General features: G+C 45.4%; 1 protein-coding gene across 14 annotated transcripts in view; it reads left to right on the forward strand.

Annotated features, from left to right (window-relative positions):
* NCOR2 (nuclear receptor corepressor 2) overlaps positions 1–23,014 on the forward strand; it is a 535,580-nt gene that overhangs the window by 126,304 nt on the left and 386,262 nt on the right. For 13 of the 14 annotated variants that reach the window (XM_088482142.1, XM_088482138.1, XM_088482137.1 and 10 more), the window contains exon 2: positions 13,964–14,160. The exons of the other annotated variant lie outside the window; for it this stretch is intronic. In XM_088482142.1, the coding sequence (XP_088338268.1) occupies positions 14,056–14,160 (105 nt within the window). In that variant the 5' untranslated portion in view covers positions 13,964–14,055. The remainder of the gene's footprint in view (positions 1–13,963; positions 14,161–23,014) is intronic. 14 annotated transcript variants of the gene reach the window in all.

The following is a 23,014-nucleotide window of genomic DNA, read 5'->3' on the forward strand; positions in this document are numbered from 1 at the left end:
CTCTTGAGTCTTCTGTCTTAAAGGCCAAGCGGTTCTCTACTTCTGTGATCCAGACGATGCTAAGGGCAAGGAATCCTGCTTCTGCCCGCATCTATCAAAGGATTTGGCATTCATTTTTTCTTTGGTGTTCCCACAGAAATTATGACCCTAAAATCTTCAAGGTCTCGTGAGTGCTTGCTTTTCTTCAGGCTGGGTTAGACTTAGGTGTTCGCCTGGCTACCTTGAGAGTTCAGGTTTCTGCATTGTCAGTTTGGTTCCAGCGGAGAATTGCTCCCCTGCCAGATGTTAGAACATTTTTGCAGGGGCTTCTCCATCTGCAACCTCAGTTTGTCCCTCCGGTGGCGGCGTGGAATTTATCTTTTGGTTCTCAAGGCATTGCAAGTTCCTCCCTTTGAACTCTTGGATAAGGTGGACCTTAGATGGTTGACAGTGAAGATGCTTTTTCTTCTTGCTATTTCCTCAGCTCACAATTTCTGATTTGGCAGCACTATCATGTCGCTCCCTATATTTGATTTTTCATCAAAATAGAGCTGTCCTCCGTACTAGAGTGGGTTACCATCCAAAGGAGGTATCCTGTTTTGAATGAGGAAATTGTAGTACCTGCCTTCCAGTCTTCAGACCTTTCTAGGGGTAAAATTTCACTGGATGTGGTCTGAGCTTTGCGTATCTACATGGATCGTACCAACTCCATCAGGAATTCGGATGCGCTCTTTGTGTTTTATATGGTTTTGACAAACGAGGCTGGCCAGCTAACAAACAGACTTTGACTCGCTGGCTGCTTATGACTATTTCTCAGGTCTATACACAGGCTGATCTCCCTGTCCCGAACAAGGTGACAGCACATTCTACTCTTTCTGTGGGACCATCGTGGGCGGTTAGACATGGCGCCTCGGCTGAGCAGCTGTGCAAGGCGGCCACTTGGTCTTATGCTATGCTATGCATTTTATACTTTTGCCTCCCAGGATGCTTCCTTTGGGCGTCGGATTCTCCTCTCTGCTCAGGAGTGTCCCCACCCTTAAGGGAACTGCTTTAGGACGTTCCCAAAGTAGATCCTGTGGACCCTGAAGAAGAAAATAAGTTATGGTATAACATACCTTAGTTAACTCTTTTTTTTCTTCGAGGTCCACAGGGCACCCACCCTTAGGAACCTGGCCTCATTTGGAATCTGTTCCTTGTTTCTTGTATCACTGATTCCCTCCGTGTTTTGAGAGTTTCTTGTGTTCATTGTACTTCCTTCTCTACTTTCCGTCTCTTGCCGTTAGGCTTGTTTACAAACTGAATGCCTGTGGCTGGGGGCGGGGTATATAGGGAGGAGGACCTATGCATGCTGGGAGCTTCAAAGCTGTAAGCGGTTTCTTGCAATGGATCACTCCAACTAAATACCCCAAGGCAGATCCTGTGGACCCTATGGACCTCGAAGAAAAAGAGTTAACGTACATTATACCATAACTCTTATTTTTTTTTGCACTGTATGTGACTTGTGTAAGTAGGCTGTGTGTTATACTGCCTTGTTTTTTCCTTAATTAGTCAGTTATAACTATCACTGCTGTTTCTCTTCATAACTTTCTGCTACAGGTGTGTGGGTTATTTTGGGGGTGAACACTGTCACATTGTATTATATTACTTTGCATAACATTGCGTGTATTGTTATGTCCAAAGAAAACGAGACGCAGGAGGCGAAAGCCCCTGTGCTGGTTACATGTATGGCCTGTCAGGTGGGTTTGTCCCCTCAGGATTTCATACAAAATGGATTGTGGTCACTGCTACAAAGAGTCCACATCAGTCCAGGCTACCAGCTCCTGGGCTTCTTTTTCCCAGATCATGGCGCAGGTTGTAAACCAATTATCTGCTCTGATGCCGGCCCCTACTATGGGGTACCCTCAGCAGCTACAACTTACTATGTTTATGTCTCCTATGCATCAGTCTTGGATGGATGTTTATGCCCACTCAAGTCAGAGTATGGCTCCATCCCCTGCTGCATATCCGCAAACGCTGCAAGTAGCCAGGCCGGTACTGCCTAAAACCAGAAGGCGGTCGGCTTCCTCCTATCACTCCGTCCAGCCTGCAGACTCTGATACATCTTCAGATGAGTGTGAGGAGATACAGGGCTCCTCTCAAGAGTCTCTCTCAGGAAAGGAGGACCATTTTCCAACAACAGATGTTTCCTCCTTGATTAGGGCAGTTAAAGCTGTTTTAAACTTAGGCTGAGTTTCCTAAATCTGAGCATCTCTGAACTTATGGGGGAAGCATGGAGTTCTCCGGATAGACTATTCCATGTTACAAAAAAGGTTACAGCTTTATACTGCCTCCCACCGAACGAATATGTGAAGTGGGAAATTCCGCTGACTGTATATGCTCATGTAGCACATCTGGTCAGGAGCGCTACATTGGCCCTCCCATCTTTATCCTCCCTTAAGGATTCCACAGATAGAAGACTTGAAGCCTGTCTCAAGGCGTTTTTTTCTCTCCTGGGAGCTGTTACCTGCCCGGCCATGGCCACGACCTGGGTATTTAAGGCCATTGAAGAATGGACAGGGGCACTCGAAAACACTCTTCCAGAGAACAACTGACAATTCTCTCCTAAATCAAGGAGGCAGCCTCCTACCTGGGAGAGGCGGCATTAGACGCCGGTATTCTGACTTCTAAGGTTTTGGCTGCATCAGTTGTTGCTCACAGAGCCCTATGGTTAAGGGACTGGACAGCAGATGCAGGGTCCAAGAAGGCTTTGGAATCCCTGCCGTTTTACGGGAGGCATTCGGTTTGGCACAGAATTGGATAAGATTGTATCTATGTTGGCAGCCTCCAAGGCGGCTGGTCCCTAGACCTAGGCAGTTGTCCTTTCGAGCCTTTCGCCACAGGGAAAGGCGAAGGGTTAGTCTTCCTCTAGAACTAGTTCTCGTAAAAAACTGCAAACTAAGAGATCATGGATAAGCAGACGTCCGGCTTCTAAGTCGGACGATAAACCCACGGCCTGAAGGGGCAGGCCTTCACCTAGGAAATCCCAGGGTGGGAGGTCGACTTCTTTAGTTTTTGAATACATGGCATCTCGCAACAACAGACGTCTGGGTTCGGGAGGTGGTCTCTTGAGGGTACGCCCTTACCTTCTGGAGATGTCCCCCACAAAGATCTTTTTGCACAACAACTCCCGCTGAGTCTGCAAAGGACTTGGCTCTCCAGCAGCCATTCGTTCCCTGCTGGATTCAGGGGTAATAATCTGGGTTAAGGTGGATCAACAAAGAAGGGGTTTTTATTCCAACCTATTTGTAATCCAAAAATCCAAAAACCCGATGGCCTATTCTGAATCTGAAAGGTCTCTACACATTTATCCGGTTGCCCAACTTCCATATGGAAACCCTGCGGTCAATTGTTTTGGCAATGGAACCGGGGGAATTTATGGTGTCTTTGGCCATTCAGGACGCATATCTGCATATACTAATTACACCTTTCCACCAAAGGTGTTTGTGGTTCTGCAGAAATTTTTTCCAATTTCAGGCACTGCCTTTTGGTGTGTCAACAGCCCCACGGATGTTGACCAAGATAATGGCAGTAATGACTGCCTACCTCAGGCGTCAGGGAGTCAGGATACTGCCATACTTGGATGATCTCCTGATACTGGCACAATCTCCAGAGGTATTGCAACATCATCTCAGACTGACGATTGCCTGTCTACACAGACACGGCTGGATCATAAATTGGAAATAGTCATTGCTTTTTCCAGTGCAGTAGATGGTGCATTTAGGTGCACGTCTGGATTCTCTGGCACAAAGTATATTTCTGCCACAAGACAAGATTGTGGCCCTTCAATTGCGGATTCGCAGATTTCTCCGCAATCCGTCAGTATCTGTCCACTCAGCAATGCTGGTTCTGGGGTCCATGGTGTCCACATTCGACATGGTGGAATATGCGAATGTTCCACTCCAGACCACTGCAACGGCTGATCCTCTCCCGGTGGCGGGGAGTACCAGTTAATAAGGTCACAGACAATCCGTCTTTCTCCAGAGGTTCGGCTGTCCCTCTCATGGTGGTTGCAGACGATTCATCTAAACAAGGGTCACCCCTTCTGGATTCCAGATTGAGGGCTCCTCACTACCAATGCCAACCTCCGCGGATGGGGCGCAGTGACAGGTCGGTACACATTTCAGGGAAGATGGACGACCAAGGAGGGTCTCCTGTCTATAAACATCCTACAACTGCATGCAGTATTCAGAGCACTCGTTCAGGCACATGATATACTGAAGGGCAGGCCTGTCCAAGTAAAGTACGACAACGCCACCGCAGTAACCTACCTCAACCATCACGGAGGCACACGAAGTCACGCTGCCATGGCGGAAGTGGCAAACATTCTGGTCTGGGCAGAATGTCATCTTCCAGCAATCTCGGCAGTATTCATACCAGGAGTCCTCAACTTCCTAAGTTGGCAGAATATACACGCTGGGGAGTGGGCTCTCCATCCAGATGTATTTCAGATTCTTGTGGACAAATGGGGACTACCAGAAGTAGACCTCATGGCCTCAGGCCACAACCACAGGGTCCCCAAGTACGGGTCCAGAACCAGGGATCCCTCAGCCGATTTTGTGGACGCTCTAGCAGTGAAGTGGAACTTCAGGCTAGCGTATCTCTTTCCTCCATTCTCCCTCCTCCCAAGGGTCATCGGGAAATTCAAGCAGGAAGGCGGAACAGTAATACTGATAGCCCCTGCTTGGCCCCGATGCCATTGGTTCACCAACCTTCAGAGTCTCTCCATAGACACTCCATGGCCTCTTCCTCTAAGGCTAGACCTGTTAACGCAGGGTCCCTGCCTGCATCCGGACCTTCCCCGTCTGTCTTTGGCGGCATGGCTCTTGAATCTTTCATCTTAAGAGCCAACGGTTTTTCTAATTTTGTTATTCTGACGATGCTTAGGGCAAGGAAGCCTTTCTATGTCTGTTTCTATTACAGGATTTGGCGTATTTTCAATTGTGTAAGCATAGGAAATATGATCCTAAAGTTTTTAGGGTCTCCCAAGTGCTTGCTTTTTTCCAGGCTGGTTTAGACCGGGGTCTCTGCCTGGCCACCCTGAGGGTTCAGGCATCTGCACTCTGTTTGGTTTCAGCGAAGGATCACCCAGCTGCCGCCTGTTAGGACATTTTTTCTGGGTGTTCTGAGGTTTCAGCCTCCCTTTATCCCTCCGGTAGCTCCGTGGGATTTGTCTTTGGTTCTCAGGGCTCTACACAACTCACCCAGCTGCCAATCTGCAGTGGAACTAATGGCAGGTTCCTCCACCACCACCATAGGGACTTTCCTCTTATAGTCAATGCACCAGAATGGGAAAGCCTGTAGTCTACAAGTCTACCATGCACTGTAAGAGCCCCAGGACGGGGTTACAGGCCTATCTACTCTACGATGTGGTAGCTAGGAAGTGGGATCAGGCACAAAACCTCTTACCTTCAAAGCCTGAAGCATTGGAGGAGTCGTCCAACTCCTCCGTTGGACACAGTCTGCATGGGCTCCCTGTCAAAGGTGACTCTGCAGGCGTGAGTCTGAGGAGCCACAGCGGCCCCTGCCGCTGGGTTTGCTTCAGGATGGTGAAGTAGTGCACCCTGCATGGTGAACTCCTCCAGGTCCTAAGGCCTCTGACAAAGCACCTCTACCGTGTAGCCATGTAGCAACTCCGTCAGGATGGGCGGGATCTTGATACTCCTAGTCTTCTGCGGGTCTCTGTCCCCTCTGGCTGGCACTCACAGCACGGTGATGTTGCCCGGGAGAGAGTTAGTCTGGTCTTTGATTCCCCCTTTAAATGCTGCAACCACTGTGGGGTTGCAGAGGTGGCTCCGGCTTTTCCAGCACCTCACACAGTCACATGCTGAGCCACGTGGCACGTGGAGCCACAATGATTGAATGTGATGGGTACGCGCTACGACCTGCCTACTCCGTTTTATTTGTACTTTTGTAGTGTGCCTGGTTCTAATAAAACCTAGTCGCCAGGACTAGAATCTTGGTCGCCATGGCAATCTGGCCCCCGGGTTTTGTGAAGCCCTGCTTTAAGTCCTGTAAGTTGCAAGGTTGGGTCCCCATGACTTGGACTTGTTTTTCCAGCATATTCCACAGATGTGATTGAGAACTGGGGAATTTGGAGTGCAAGTCAACACCTTGAACTCTGTCATGTTCCTCAAACCATTACTGAAAATATATAGCAGTGTGACCTGGTGCATTATCCTGCTGAAGGAGGTCACTGCCATCAGGTCTGCAGCAATGTTTAGGTAGGTAGTTTGTGTCAATGTAACATCCATGTGAATTCCAGGACCCATTGTTTCCCAGCAGAACAGTGCCCAGAGAATCATACTGCCTCCACTGGCTTGCCTTCTTTCCATAGTGTTTCCTGGTGCCATCTCTTTTGGATCTCAATCCATTTTGGAAAAATTCCAGTGGTTGGTGTTTGACCCAGGAACGTATGGCGTTTTTAACAACCTCTGTCTTCAAAATGTTGACCCCGGAGACAGTATTTGAGAGGGCCAAACAGATGAAAGTCAGAAGGGGCCAAATCAGGACTGTATGGTGGATGTGGCATTATTGCCCAACCCATTTTAGCAATGGCCACAGATGTTGCCATCTAAGTGTGAGGTCTGGCATTGTCGTGGTGTAAGATGACATTTGACAGTGGAATTGTTGACCTTTTTTTGCTGATGGCTTCTTTCAGCTTCTAAAGTGTATTAATTTATTGATCACTGTTGATTGGTTTGTTTCCAAGTAATCGATGAGAATAACACCTCAGCAATCCCAGAAGAATGTATCGCTGTGATTTAAACTTTTTTGGCCTAGGTGAACTTGGGTGTTTCCATTGCTTGATTGGACCTTTGTTTCTGGGTCATAAAGGAATACCCATGTCTCATCTCCTATAATGACATTTTCCAAAAACGTCTCAGGGTTGGCTTCAAAGTTGGTCAAAAGGTCATTGCACACTTCCACCCTCTGAGCCTTATGATCCCTGGTTAATTGCTTTGGAACCCATATAGCAAACACTTTATGATATCCCAAATCATTGATTAGTGTTTTTACAGTGCCATGGCTACATTCAAGTTCATCACTGATATCTCTGATGGTCACACGACGGTCTTTCTGAATCATGGCATCCACTTTGTATCGGTTCTCTTGTGTCACTGCAGTTGATGGTCTGCCACCACGAGGTTTGTCGCACACAGACGATTCTCCCGATTGAAAACGCTTCATCCACCTTCTGACATTGCTATAGTCAATTGTACGCTCACTATACACTTTTTTCAGTCTTCTTTGGATTTCTGTTGCACTGCAGCCTTCTTTTTCCAGAAATTCAAAGAATGCTCTTTGTTTCATCTTTGAATCCATGGTATTTCTTGGACTGCCTAAACAAAAATACATATATAGCTAGCAGACATATTAAACTACAAACTGACAAAGTTTCAAATAAATATTGCATATTATTTCAGAGTTATGAGCATTTAGGCATTACTTTTGGACAACCCTCGTATTATACTCAACAGCTTGTGCTACGGAAGTTCTTCTGTGGGATAGGACCAGTTGGCTAGCATTCACTCCTCAGACTCCTCAATGAGCCTTTGGCGCTCATGACCCTGTTGCCGAATCACTGATTGTTCTTCCTTGGACCACTTTTGGTAGGTACTAGCCACTGCATAACAGGAACACCCCACTAGACCTGTTGTTTTGGAGATGCTCTGACCCAGTTGTCTAGCCATAACAATTTGGTCCTTGTCAAAGTCGCTCATGATCCTTATGCTTGCCCATTTTTTTCCTGCTTCCAAAACATCAGCTTCAAGAAGTGACTGTTCACTTGCTGCCTAATTTATCCCACCCCTTGACATGTGCCACTGTAACAAGATAGTAATTGTTATTCACTTCACCTCTCAGTGGTTTGAAAGTTATTGGTGTATATGTCCACTGTTACAGATTTCATTGTGAAGTCACCTGTGGAGAATTTAAACAAGCGTGCATAGTTGGCCACTGTGACATTTTGCTGCTGGCCAGGTTCGGGGAGAACAGTCTCCCTTTGGTCCAATCTCTTGTGCTGCTGATCTCCTAGCTCCTGCACTGTTTTGTTTTCTGGTCCATTTACTGCATCTGGAAAAGATGCAAAAGAGATTCTCATCCTGACTGTATCAGTAAAGATTGTGCAGCCAGCGGCACCAGGTGTAGCCACACCTCCACAGTGCTGTAGGTGGAAGACACCGGGAGTCTTTGAAACCTGTGGTCTACTGCTTTCTGATCCTCCTTGCAAGTGCCGCGTCCTGCCCAGCCCGCCGATGAATGCCTCTGAGACGTTACTGAATATCAGAGCCCCAGTAAGCACTCTTTTTCATTATTATGTGGCTGATACACAATAAGTGCACATAAACTCATGTTTCAAACTCCGGTTATCCTATAGATTGTAACCTTGTGATCCGCTCTTACCTCTTCATCTGACAGCAGGGCTGGACTTGCCATCGGGCACTTCTGGCATTTGCCTGAAGGGCCGATGGTGTCAGGGCCGGTTCGAGGAGGGCGGAAGAATTCCCGCCCTCCACCCCACGCCGCCGTATACATGATATGCGTTCAGGGGGAGGGAAGGCCCCCATGACTCGCAGCACACCCCCTCAAAGCTAAAACACGCCCCCTTCGCAAGAGTGCGTGCACAGGGCGGCCTGCCAGGACTGATGTACAGCCCCAGTCTAGGGATGGACATCGGAAGCCTACCATCAAACAAGGGGCAGTACTTCCACTATTGAGTCTTTCGATGCGATGGTAACTAACCATCGCATCAAAAGAATTTGATGGTTAAAACTATATTAATTGTCAAGGGGCAGGGCACTGAGCCGGAGCAGCAACAAAGAAACAGCTGAGCTAGGCAGGCAGAGCTGAGGACAAGGAGGAGATAGAAACACTGCCACTGGGAGCCTGGGACCTGCTCACTGTCTGTCTGTGTGTGACGTGTCTGTGAGTGACTGATGCTGCAGGGCCAGGGCTGCACTTTGATTGGCTCTCACTGTCTCAGAGAGCCAATCGGAGCTAACAGAGAGGGACTGAGGGTCACGTCTGAGGCAGTGAGTGACAGCTTCCAACGAAACCAGCAGCATGAACCATGGAGATTATCAGATGAAGACACAGCAGCCAGGGGAGGCATAGCTTTTTAGGATTTAAAGAATAGAAGACACCTTCGGAAAACCATCTATTGATTACCATTCAATGGCGGCAAACATCGGAATGCTGCCATTGAATGGTAAAAGCACTAACATTGCAAGAAAAACATTGATGGTCGGCAAACATCGTCCCTGTCTGACAGATAATATGGTAGTGGGTCGGGTATGGACTCGTGACTATAATCTACACCAACCATGGGAACAAAAAAGGCTATTGATTTTTCTCCCCACAGATGAAGGAACTATACTGGATTAGAGGGTGTATATATTGACAATACTACATGCTAGGTAGAGATTTCTTTTTGCAAAGTTGTCAGTCTGTTACTTTTAATCAAATACTTGGGTCCTGATTCAGAGATGGACGCAGAACACATAGCCGCTGTGTCTTTGCACACAGCAACGTTGTGTAACTATAGTAATGCTGTAGGAGGCTTCTGAAAGAAAAATAACCCTCCTGTCAGCATCTGCGATCCGAGTGCTGCGTCCAAAGATGCATGCCCTGGTCTCAGCACTCCCAGGACGGTTTACATGCCCTTGTTTTCGGGAATGCAGGCCGGTGACATCCCCTTTCCCCCGGCTCGTTCTGCACATGCTCATGCTCAGAATGGGTGTTACACAGGTGCTCCACTGGAAATTTACATAAACCATTTCTGAATTAGGCCCTTAGGTGGCTATTCAAATAGAGGCAGTAGTCACAAGATGTCGACTTTCAAACCATTTCTCTGGCATCTAGCGGCCACCAACATTGCTAATTTTTCTTGCATCCCTTAGAGGTGTGCAGGATAATCTGTGGTGATGAAGTATGACATTGCTCATCCACAGGAAAGGAATATGGACCTCTAAGACTAGTTAAAGATGAAATTTAACTGAGCTGGCCTTTCCCCTCAGCAGGGGGCAGGAGAGAACGGTGGGTTCTGGCTGTGAGGCAGCGATGGTGCCGCCCACAAAACCTGGAGCTCTGCCCGGCACCGCTTGCACACCCCTGAATACGGCCCTCTATGCAAAACAGTATAATAAAATGTGGATTGCAGTACGTGCTTTAAAATGCCTCTAAGCTTAGAAGGCACAAAGTCAATCACAAAAATGATGTTCTTCACTTGCAGCCACCCAGGCTTTTTATGTATAAGAGTACAGAATTGCTGTACTCAGCTCGCTAGAAATGAGCATTGAACATGTCTGAATGACAGTCATTGACTTGTTTGCAGTATTTTGAATTAAGTTATCCAGAGTAAACTGCCAGCGGTTTCTTTAAATGTTCTTCTAGAACAGTTTCCACTTGATTAGAACCATAGTGTACATATTAAATCCTCCTTTCTGATTCTTGGCTTTATGTCAGAAAATATGAGGTAAATCTAAGGTAACTATACCAGCATTAGTGTGACACTATGAAGAACATGCTCTGCACACTACCACATTGGCTCTGGCTGTGTCTATTCACACAGTGTTCATGTAAATATAAAGTACCTGATGTGCCGGGTTACAGCGACTGTTTATTCCTGCCTTAGGCTTGCTTTCAGGTATTTTATTTTTTATTTGTGACTTTATTGTAGCTTGTTCGTATTTTAGGTATAGCTTTTCTTTTTTTTTTTTTTTTATTTTATCTGTCTTACAGTATACAATGACTCTTTGGTATATATTTCTGACGTTGAGAAAAGCAGTTTTGCCAGAGAAAGGGCTTATTTAAGTTTTTCTTAATTTTGCTAAATGTTTACAACCTTTTCGTCTCTAGCTAACGTGTTAGCCATACCCAGCAATGGGGGAGTATCAAAACAGGAGAGGCTTTACTGGGTCCCCTCTGGGCCAAGGTGCTGATTCAGAGTTGTACATAATGCAGTAGCAGGTAAGACAGTTGTTGCAGCCATTATGCTAATGCCGCAGGAGGCATTATGTGTAAATAGACACCTGTTGGCTTCTGTGAACCACTGCTGCGTCCTAATACACAGCAATCTGATCACTTGCGTGAAAATTGACCATCTGAGTAACCCTCAGGTTACTGGGGATGTCCATGACATCCATGCTACTGGGGCCAGTGAAGTTGCGTCTAAGGACGCGGACACTGGCATCGGCACACCTCGATAACTGTCCCGTGTCGCCGCCCCTTCCACGTCCCCAAACGGCTGCAGTTAATCATGATACTGCTTAGGGACACTGTTTCCATCGTCATAGAAACCTGTCGGCACATGAGCAGTGCAGATCTTGCGCATGCGCCAATTTCTGAACAGAGTTGTATGTAAAGCCATCAGGTTCGCATACAATGCTGAATCAGATGCCAAGTCAATATGCTCATGTGTGAACGTTAGCAGCACATCTCTCTGTAATCCTTTGTTGTCAGTGTTTCAGACACAACGGTTTTGTCCGGACAGAAAAAAAATTTCCGTATTTTTCACGTAAAGGGTTTGTAGTTGAACAGAGAAATACATGCATGCTTTCAGGCGGCACGAATACGGCAGAGTCCCATGTTACAGCCGGGGAAAAACCACTGACAAGGACGGCTGTCGTGCCACGCTGGTACCGTGAGGTAGTGAAGTACATGATTTTATGCATGCTTTCATACACCACGGTATTTAGCTGTATGTTGACTTTCTATCCATCCACAGTCTTCAGATTTAAAGAATGAAAAGAGATTGAAAACACACGGCATTAACAATGCGTACGGCACAAAACTGTTGCTTATGAAACTGACTGACCCATGGGAAAAAAAGGCAGTTTTTTTCCCGCCGGACAAAATCGTTGTGTCTGAAATCGGCCTTAAACTGCGGGTGAGAAGACCTGCAAGAGGAGCTCAGGATTGGTGCATTCTGTCTTTCTTAGGTACACACTGCTGCTGCTGAACCACTATATAGAATCCTTTAAAGAGTGGTTTAAAACAATGGTAACACAAAACGTGATCAAATTTGAGGTATTGCTTGTTAAATTGGCTGCCTGTATCTGTTAAAACCATTTATCAGCATGACCTGACCCGCGGTTCAGGCAAAGAGCTTCCCTTTCCCCTGTCTTGGTTTCCCACCCCTGCTTCTACTTCTTACACCAGCTTTCAGGGCAGCTCTAAACTGCCCACAGAAAGGAAGCTGTGACAAACGCTGTGTGTTGCAGGATGACCAAGAAAAGCAGGACATAGAGAGAGACACAGCACATGGAAGCATTGGGGGTAAAAGTTATTGTTTGTCTATAAGCTCCACCTAATGTCTATCTCTGAGGGAAAACTTCACAACAGTTTTACTGTAACATAGCACCAAGAGCCATGGGTTTCCACACAAACAGATTTATTGTCTTTCTTGCCAGATTACTTCAAGTACTGTGTGTTCTGTTTGTACTTCTGCTCCCTGAAGAACTCTCCCAAATAGCACTATTTTCCCTTACTAGGTCTTTATTTAAAATGTTTTGATGCATAAAGCAAGTGAACAAAATATGCCAGCAGTAATTTTTATTTAATAATCTGGATTCTGCTTTATAAGCAGTAATCTTAGAATTTACACAGTTCTACAAAATATTTGTTTATACATGAGTAAAGTATATATTTAGGGAGCCTTTACAGACTGTTCATTTTACACCCAGCTTTATATAGGCCTACTTTTAGATTTTGGTTTCAGTTACTATTTTTAGTATGAATGCTTATTTATTTTTTTAATCTGCACATTTGAAATATCTTCTGAAGCTGTTTATAAGCACTTTGCGTACATTTTGAATTCAAAGGCTGTTCTAATTGAGATATTTGCTTTATATCCACCAAGGGGAAATTTACAACCAAACAGACATTGGGCTCGATTCAATTCAACGCGAATTGAATAGCGCCGTGTATGAGCTCCCAGAGCTTTTCAATTCAGTGCGCTGTTAAGCCCGACTATGGCTTTCTTCTCAAGTTGTGATGGAGACACAGCCACCCCTCCTGGGGTGCGAGCAGAAATCCGACAAAATTCCTGGCGTGATGCTGTTTTCTGCACTTAGCGCCGCAGAAACAACATCGCGCCGGGCAGTTTAGTCGGAGAATGCCGGTTCTCGCGACTAAACACCATGTTTAAGGCGCGAGAACGGGCATTCTCCGACATCACAGCATGCTGTATTGAATATCTCCTGGAGCTCCTTCCCGGCGCTATTCAATTCGCGTTGAATTGAATTGTGCCCATTGTGCGTAATGTAATAGGGTGCGAGGTGTTGAAAGTGCCAATTTTCTAGTGTCAGCCGTGGGATTTAAATCTGATTTTCTTTTATGTTATTATTATTTAATTGATTGCACAGGATCCGGCATTTAAAATAACTTTTATGCATAACTGTAAAAGGTGCCCTCACAGTAGGTAAAATATAGACTCTGTATCCTGATAGACCACCTATAGACTATTTTATAAAATAAATTAGTTATATATAAAATGTGTGTGTATGTGTATATATATATATATATATATATATATATATATGTGTGTGTGTGTGTGTGTGTGTGTGTATATATATATATATATATATATATATATATATATGTGTGTGTGTGTGTATATATATATATATATATATGTGTGTGTGTGTGTATATATATATATATATATATGTGTGTGTGTGTGTGTATATATATATATATATATATATATATATATGTGTGTGTGTGTGTATATATATATATATATATGTGTGTGTGTGTGTGTATATATATATATATATATATGTGTGTGTGTGTATATATATATATATATATATATATATATATATGTGTGTATATATATATATATATATGTGTGTATATATATATATATATATATATATATATATATAAAATCTTTTTTTACATTAACAGGCTGTATTTTACAAAAGTGTCTTTTCTCCCTCAGATCTCCAATGATGTGACCAAAGGCTGATTCATCCTATGATCCTCTCTGGCCTCTCATCTCTAGATTAAGAAAGCTCAGTACTGTAATTCAGAATGTCTGGATCTACTCAGCCAGCCACTCAAAGCAGGAGGGCTGCAGAAGCCCGTTACACTCCACATGCTATACCATACCCAATACAGTTACCCCGTGCGCACACGGTAAGAAACACAATACTTTATTAACATACATTTAGCCTCAATACCTCATGCAGGGTAAGATGCCTGGCACGAGTGAGCAACCAGGTCCCGTGCACCTAGAGTCTTTTTTGCTTTTTTTTTTTACCGAATATGCAACTGTCACAATTGGATGCGACGCTTGTATATCTGTGTGTGTGACTGAGTCTGTATACAAAGCAGGACAGAACGGTGTGGAAAAAAGCTACGGCTGCTGCTGCATCATAGCACTTAGTATACAGATTCCGTCACACACCGATATACAATTGTCAAATATCAAATTAATCTGTGCAGGCTCGAGAAGCGGTTTTGTCGCATCCGTTTGCAACTAAGATCAGATACATTTTCGGGCGAAAAAGACTCTGAACTCAAGCGGAGTTAGATTGGACCTGGCGTATTGAGAAGGACTGTTTGACGTGACTGCAGCAATAGTGCATGAGGACCCCTCTGTAAGGTTGAAATCACTTAAGCACAAATGTAAATGTAATTTTGGAACCTTGGTTTTTATGATTTGGTTACAGCTCACAGCTACTTTTCCCAAATTGAGGTTGCCTGTTGCTGATAGAAACACTGTCAGGAAGTTTCAGAGCTGGGAGCCAAATAAGATACTGGGTGCAAACTGTGAACCTGAAAAAACATCTAAAGGGAGTTGGGTGTGTTAAATGGCAAACCCTTATTTGGAGTTGTGATGGAGGCACAGGTACCCCTAGAGCGTGTGTGTACAGCACGCAGTGTTTGTGACCTTTGTGGAATATATGTTTTGCATTTTCACCCCTTTCACAGCAACATGGATTACTTCACAGCAATTCTTCACCTGGGCAAAACTTGCACTTGACTCCAAACTAACCCCATCTTCTCCATATATGTCAGCAAAATCTAACACAGAAGCCATCAGAAATTAATATTACCGTACACACAGACAATATTAATGAAAATGCAGCTTATGCGTTCACTCAGATCAGGTGACACCACTTAGCACCTCATGCCTCCGTTATGTCACTGTTTCCTATATAATTTATAGGCAGCATTGTCTGTGATTGCATACACACAGTCAGATTTTTCTTCAGATCTGAAAGATAACAATTTCAAAAATCGTTCATATCTGACATGTCTGAGCGATGCGCGTTCCCGATGGTAAGATAACGATATCTGACATCTGATGTGTTTGCAGTCAGTTTTGGACGATTTCAGTCATTTTAATGCAGTCAAAAATCGTTCAAATCGTTGGTCAAATCGTTCAATCGTTCATCTGACACATCTGACCGTGTGTATGCCCCATTATGCTGGGTACACACTGAGATGATGGATCGGTCAGCAGAACAAATTACCATCAGAGTAGCCAATTGGTAAGCTGTACACACTTACCAATCGGCAGATGGATATGTCTGTGCTGACATCACAACTGGGCGGGCATTTCAATTTGCCCAGTTGAGATGTCCATGTCGGCAGTCCCTGTAGCAAGTGTACAGGCGGTCAGCGGGCCGCACGTATGTAGATGAGCCAATATGTCTTTCAGATATATCCGCATCTGCTGTGCTTCAGGGCCGACCTTATATGTCTGTGAACAATATAGTTCACCGACATATCAGGTGTACACACCAGCTGATGGCGATATATCGTTCATTGAGCGAACGAATGATCTATCGACAAATGTGTACCTAGCATTAGGCGATAGGTGAGCATTTACACTTTAAGTAGCTCTCCTTTTGGAATACTGCATTGTGCAGAGCACCTTGCTTAACTATCGTACAGACAACACTAGGGGGTAGATTTACTAAAGTGAGAGTTTTAGATTTGAGTTTTAGAAGAGATGTTGCCCACAGTAACCAATCAGATTCTATTTAACATTTAACTAGCACCTTCTAGAAGATAATAGTTAGAATCTGATTGGTTGCTATGGGCAACATCTCTTCTAAAACCCACTTCTAAAAACTCTCACCTTAGTAAATTTACCCCTAGGACAGGATTTTGGATTATCATCTGTACTGGGTCAAGAATCAGTGCTATAAATATCTGTCTCTGGCAGGATTACAGCACCAGAGTTTATAAATAGCTGTTGCAGACACAATACACCTGTGTTTTATCTGCCCAAATCCTTTTTAAGGTTTGATGTCCCTACAAGTTCACTTCAGTTTCTTTTGTCTTTTGTCAGTTTCAGAAAACGGTTGTTGATGATGTTTGTTCAAGATAAAGTGTATTTTCTATGCCAGAAGATAAGGATACTGCTTCAAAGTGTCTTTGTTTCTGTGTTGTAACTGATCTTCCCTTAAAGAGACGGCAGCACATAGCATTAAATATAAGATGCTTGGTCTAAAATAGACAGTAGACATTTGGAGGTACCTCAAACCCCAGAAGTGTGATGCAGCATCTGGTGCAAACCGGTAACATTAATAAGGTCAAACATAATGAAACTAATATAACTTGATCTGCAACACCACAAAGTCCAGCATTATGAAAATGCATATTATCCTGCAGCCAAAAAGCTTGAACCAAAAAAATAAAGTTGTCCCGCATTTCATTCCTTATATTTATGGTTTTTAGTCTCTTCCCAAAGAGATGTGGTAGTGTGTGCTAATGCTTGTGTAAATGCAGCCCAGTTTCTGGGGAACACCTCTGAGCTTTAGAATTAGCAGGGAGCAGACACATAAAAATTACTGAAAGGCAATTCAATAAGCATTACATATCGTAGATGTAATATAGTGATAAAAATCTATATAGGCATAACTGAATCAGGGGCGGAACTGCCGGAGACAACGGAGGCGGTGGCCACCGGGCACCAGCCCTGCAGGGGGCATCTCTCCTCCACTGTCACAGCCAGCTTCCTCCGTCCCCTATTAGTTTTGCCCGCAACGCCAGGGTGGGTCTGGCCTGCCGGGCACAGTGCAGCTGCTTGCCAGCGGCGGGCCTTCTGTGTGTGTGTGGATGTGTTCAGCAGCACCACTGAGTCACGGGGGTAGCTGGAAGGAGACAAGCTGCTACAGGGTGCTCAGAGCAACAGGCAGGCATTATGCCGGATTAAGGGATGGGAACAGGGGGCGAGTACCCCCCCGGGCTCCCCTCTCTCAGGCTTCTAGAGCTGAAAATAATATTTGATAATGGAGACACCTTCATCTCCTCACACTGGCCAGGGACTGCGGTGCATGATTGGAGGTGCGGCGCATGTGTGACAGCTCCTCGGACAGAGAGCACTGTTTAACAGAGCTCTCTGACGTCTGAAGCCGGGGCCTCATGTGTCTTTTCCGCTTCAGCCAGCTTACAATCACAGCCGGCTCAGCGTGCCTCTGTGTGTAGCCGGCAGGTTTGAAGATTTATAGAGAGACTAAGGGCCTGATTCAGAGCCGCTCGTAAGCGGCCGCTCGTTCGTTCCAAGCGATGTTTGCCCAACTGCGCATGCGTATGGATTTTAATACGCATGCGCAAACCAGTCAGTGCGTCCGAAAATCGATTGTTCGCTAAATAGCGAATGCCTGCTATTTTGAGTGACAGGAGGAGGCATATGTGGGTGGTAACAGTGGAAGGTGCTTGAAAACAGGGAGTGGAGATCCAAACGCAGGCGTGCTTAAAGGTCAAAACGGGCGTTTTATGGGTGTGCATAATTAATACAGCAGCGTCATTGACCACGTCACTGGGTTATTTTATAGTCAGAACTGCTCGCAAGATTGTGGTAGGAAAAACCAACCACTAGAATAGCGAGCAGTTCATACGCTGGTCGATGTACTCTAATAAATAGCGGACATGACGTAGGATGCGAGCGGCCAGGGGGCGTAGTTATCCAAAAAACGACCGCAAGTTTTGTTCGCTCGTTCAGACATGGAGGCGTCAACAGACCGCAAAGAGCGAACGGTTCATTTGAATAGCCACCCCCTTTTCCTGAACGACCGTCCGCAAATAGCGTCCGGCTCTGAATCAGGCCCTGTGACTGCACTTCGCCACCCCACGTACTCAGCAGCCAGCATCGTGGGAGTCAGTCCACTTCAGGAGGCGAGTAATGTTGGAAGTTGGAACCATGCTGTACTGTCTGCCTGGGAGATGTATTCCCCTCCAGGTCAATGATTGCAGCATGTAGAACTACATACAGTATTCTTCATAATTCTCCTGACTTTTATAGTATTATGTGGTGCAGAATTTCCTAGAAAACTTCCTACAGAGATAATTGTGTGTTTGGCACACACATAGCATCATAGCAGGCACAGCCAGGGTGGTGGTGTCCAAAAGAGTGGGAGGGCTCTGCTGACTTTTGTACCCCGGGCCCACGCAGGCTCCATGCACCCCCCCCCCTCCCTCCCTCCCCTCCAACGCTGCTCGCATGCAGGGGCATCTTTGTGTGGGTGCATTTTATTATTTCTTTTCTGGGGGTGATGTGTTTTAATACGGCCTGTGGTGGTGGGGGGGTGGTATATTAATGTTGTGTGTGGGGGATGTGTATTAATATTGTGTGTGTGGTGGACAGTATTCATATTTTCTGTGTTAAATGTCGGTCACTGCTGATGATCTGTGTGTTATATGGCGGTCACTGCAACACATGTGGAGAACATTACATAGTGGGCACAATGACACCGTATTACATGCCAGGCACTGCAAGACTCTGTGCATTACATACCGCGCACTGCGACACTGCATTATATGGGAGTCACTGCGACACTCCCTGCATTACATAGATGGCACTGCATAATATGGCGGGCACTGCAACACTGTGCATTACGTGGTGGTCACTGCGACACTCCCTGCATTACATGGAAGGCACTGCAACGCTTTCTAAATTACATGGTGGGCACTGCAACACTCTTTGCATATGGTGGGCACTGATGGTCTCTGTATTTTATGGCAGTCATTACTATGTCCTCTGCATTATATGGCGATTCCTGTAATGTTCTCTGCATTATATGGTGGTCGCTAAAATGCTCTCCGTATTGTCTGGCAGTCACAAAGATTGCAGGAGGAATTAGTGATTTTTACACTACCACACATGCGTGATTTTCTGAGATCCCACTCTGCGCATGCGTCATATTAGCAGTCCAAAATCACATGGAACTGCATCAATCTGTGAACGCGAGTAGTAACAGGTTAGCGAGAAATGTGCTGTAAGGGAGTACTGAGTCACATTATACAACTTATTTTCATAGGGAAGTGAAGGGCGCATCATTTTTTTACAAGGTTGAAGAGTCGGCATGGGGGGGGGGGGGCAACATCTATCTTGCCTCCGGGCGACTGGGGTGAAGTTACGCCACTGAACTAAATGTTATTAATTATTGTGAGGGCCTGCTTTTAAGAGTGCGCACTTATACATTTCTCAGTTGGGTGTGGTAACATTCTTATCGGATCCCTGTCAGTCTGGTGAGAGTAAATTAAATTATATTGTAGGAGAAAGAGTGGTCACTGATTTCATTGCTTATTATTTCAAATGTTTCTCGTTTTTCAGACTAAAGTCACGTATCCACTTGCCGATTTAAACAGCGATTGAACGATTAAGACATCGTAATCGTTCAATCGCTCATTAATCGCCGGCCATTATAATGTCAGAGAGGACCAGCGATGTACGCTCTCGCTGGTCGTTTCCGACATCAATCATCGCCTGAACATGATGGTCAATCTGCCGATAATGACTGATTGTTCAGGGATGAGGGAGGATGCCTGCACTGAACGACCTATATTGTTTAGTGTAGGCACTACAGGGGATGAGGAACGACTGTTCGATTACAATGTTTTATTTATTTTATTATTTATTTATTACCAGTTATTTATATAGCGCACACATATTCCGCAGCGCTTTACAGAGAATATTTGGCCATTCACATCAGTCCCTGCCCCAGTGGAGCTTACAATCTAAGGGCCTGATTCAGACCCACTCGCAAGCGGCTGTCCGCTCGCAAGTGGGTCGATGTTGTGCAGTGCGCATGCGCACGACGGCGGGAGCTCCGTCGTGCGCATGCGCCAGACGCGACGAGCGAAGGACTTTCCTTCGCTCGTTGTGTCTGATCAAAGGGGGCGTGCTGTCGATGTTGATTGACAGCACGCCCCCTTTGGTGGGCGTGCCTCCCTGACGGGGGCGTTCCCAAGGGTAGAGCCAAAATCACTCCGGGCCTTGCGGTTGAAAACCTCAACCGCAGGCTCCGGCTCGCAGTGGCGATGGTCAAGACCATCGCGGCCATCAAACTGCACGCTCGTATAGGAGGACGCTCCATAATTATGGAGGGCGGCCCTCATTCAGAGCGTGCGCTCTGCTCAGAGGGCCTAAGTTCCCTATCACATGTACACACACATACACACTGGGGTTAATTTGTGTTGGGAGCCAATTAACCTAGCAGTATATTTTTGGAGTGTGGGAGGAAACCGGAGCACCCGGAGGAAACCCACGCAAGCACAGGGGGAATATACAAACTCCACACAGGTAGGGCCGTGGTGGGAATTGAACCCACGACCTCAGTGCTGTGAGGCAGTAACGCTAACCATTACACCATCTGTGCTGCCCAATGTTGTACTTGATCTACAAGTGGATACGCACATTTTAAAAATAAATGTTTACCACACAGGGCGGAATTCAATTTAGTCTTATTAAGTTAACGGGTGCTTATTAGCAGTGCTGTCCTCTTTTGCATCTCCGTCATGCTGAAGGCTCTTCCTCCGATGTCTGCAGACTGGATCAGTGTGTGTGTGACCCAGTGACCCCCTGTCATGTGTGTGTGTGTGTGTGTGACCCCTTCCTGTGCAACAGACAGTAGCAGCCATTCCCGGGAGCGAAAAGGCCTGACCAACCTGTGACTCTCCAGCTGTTGTGAAACTACACATCCCAGCATGCCCTGCCACAGTTTTAGCATTCCCTAATAGCAAAACTGAAGCAGTGCTTGCTGGGACTTGTAGTCTTACATCAGCTGGAAACCACAGGTTGGCCATTCCTGGTTTAGGTCAACACCTACATTCCTTTATCTATAGTGCACCGATAAAATGTGCAATATTTTTATGGAAAGAATGGTAAAAAATTAATGTATGCTGCTGATTTCTGCAGAAGATGTAAAGACAAGGTAAATGAAACAAATACTGACCAGGAAAGAGGTCAGCTGTAAATACATTAAGGGTATTGTGGTTAAGCGTAGAATAAACTAAAAACAGCACTTTTTTATTTTGCATAAAGCAAATGAAAACCTTTACAATTATCACTTTCTCAGAGAGAGGGTGTGTTCTCATTGTGTATTCTGTGGGCACTTTATAGACACCTAATGACACATTTTTTTCACATGAATGCTTAAAAGTATAAATGTAACACAGGCCACTGATCTGCTTAGATAAAGCCTTGGAGGGGAAGTGCTGTTTTTTTTCTCATTTTTTGCATATTTTGGTTTCCTGTTTTTGGCCGACAACAGACAGTTCTGCAGATACCACAACTATGATCAGAACGATGGGATTTCAGATCCCCTCCCCCTCTCATTTTGTTACTCAAATCAAAAGTTTTCAGAGCTGGTTTCTTCATAATGTACAGCTTGCATGTAATTGATAAGAAACTCCAGTTTCACTGCGTACAGTAGATGTCGAATAGCAAACTATGTACTATGTAACACTGTGAATTTCTGAATAAATGAAGAGTGTATGAGAAACTTTAGTGGAATAGATACTTGGCTCCAAGTAATCACTTTCCATAATAATTTGGCTACTTGGAAAAGTCATCTTTTGTGTTCTATTGCTAGTATTATTTATTTTCTCCTCTACTGGCCAAATTATAATGTCTTATTTACACTTCTTCCTGGATGTCCTGGGGGTATATTTACTAAAGTCAGAGTTTTTACAGTGGAGATATTGTCCAGCAACCATTCTGATTCTACATAAACATTTAACTAGCACCTTCTAGAAAATAATAGCTAGAATCTGATTGGTTGCTATGTGCAACAACTCCACTTCTAAAAACTCCTTACTTTAGTACATTTACCCCCTAGTGTTTTCTTACACTCAACCATGTCTTAAGGCCCCCACACACTGAGCAATATAGGGGCCGGTATATCGTTCCGTGTGTGGGCATGATATCATCCGCAACGCGCTCCCATGGGGTCGTCCGTCGCTCCACCAGATCTTTCTGCATGTTCAATTGATCTGGGGTATCGATGAACAATCCCATGCAGCGTTATGCGGGTGGGGGAGGGTGGTGTCAGCATAATGGGCGGTAAGCCACCGGATCGCTCCGTGTGTGGGGACTGCCTGATATGTCAGCCGTCGGATCGTCTGTCAGATCGCAAGGTGCATATCCCACCGTGTGTGGGGCCCTTAAGAGTGTACTAATTGTCTACCCACCTCCTGGATCCCTTTTTATTCCTACCTTCTGTCAGGTTGCGGCCTAGGATCGGCCGTTACTCACCTCAGCGCCGGCTTCCCCTGACCTCTGGAATGGTCAGGCACGGTGGCAGGTGACGGGCTGAGGATTAAACCTGGGGTCTGCTAGGACATCCATGTGCTCGCTAAGTGATGTGGTTTCTGCGGTTACCGTCATGGACCCAGTCATGACCATCTATATCCTGATTAGCACTTTACCCAATGGTAGCATTGGTTGCTGTCAGCTGACACTATCCTCCAATGGACTGCTACCTTAGGGTATTTCACCAGGCTCTGGACAACAAAGTTGCCCCTTACAACTTTGTTACTTCAAGTGAAGACTTCCTGTTGCAGATCCCAAGCTCCGTTGCTTCTAGTGACTTGTTCCTAGTGTTTATTCACGGTGTGTGTACTCAGTACGTCTACTGAGTACAATCTCCTAGTCATCTCATGTGCCAGTAGTACGTCTGAAGCCACAGTGTGTGTACTTAGGGCCTGATTCAGAGCCGGACGCTATTTGTGCTCGCTCGTTCAGAAAAAGGGG

This window comes from Taudactylus pleione, unplaced genomic scaffold (genome assembly GCF_031769625.1).
Source record: "Taudactylus pleione unplaced genomic scaffold, aTauple2 ptg000282l, whole genome shotgun sequence".
Classification (NCBI taxonomy): domain Eukaryota; kingdom Metazoa; phylum Chordata; class Amphibia; order Anura; family Myobatrachidae; genus Taudactylus; species Taudactylus pleione.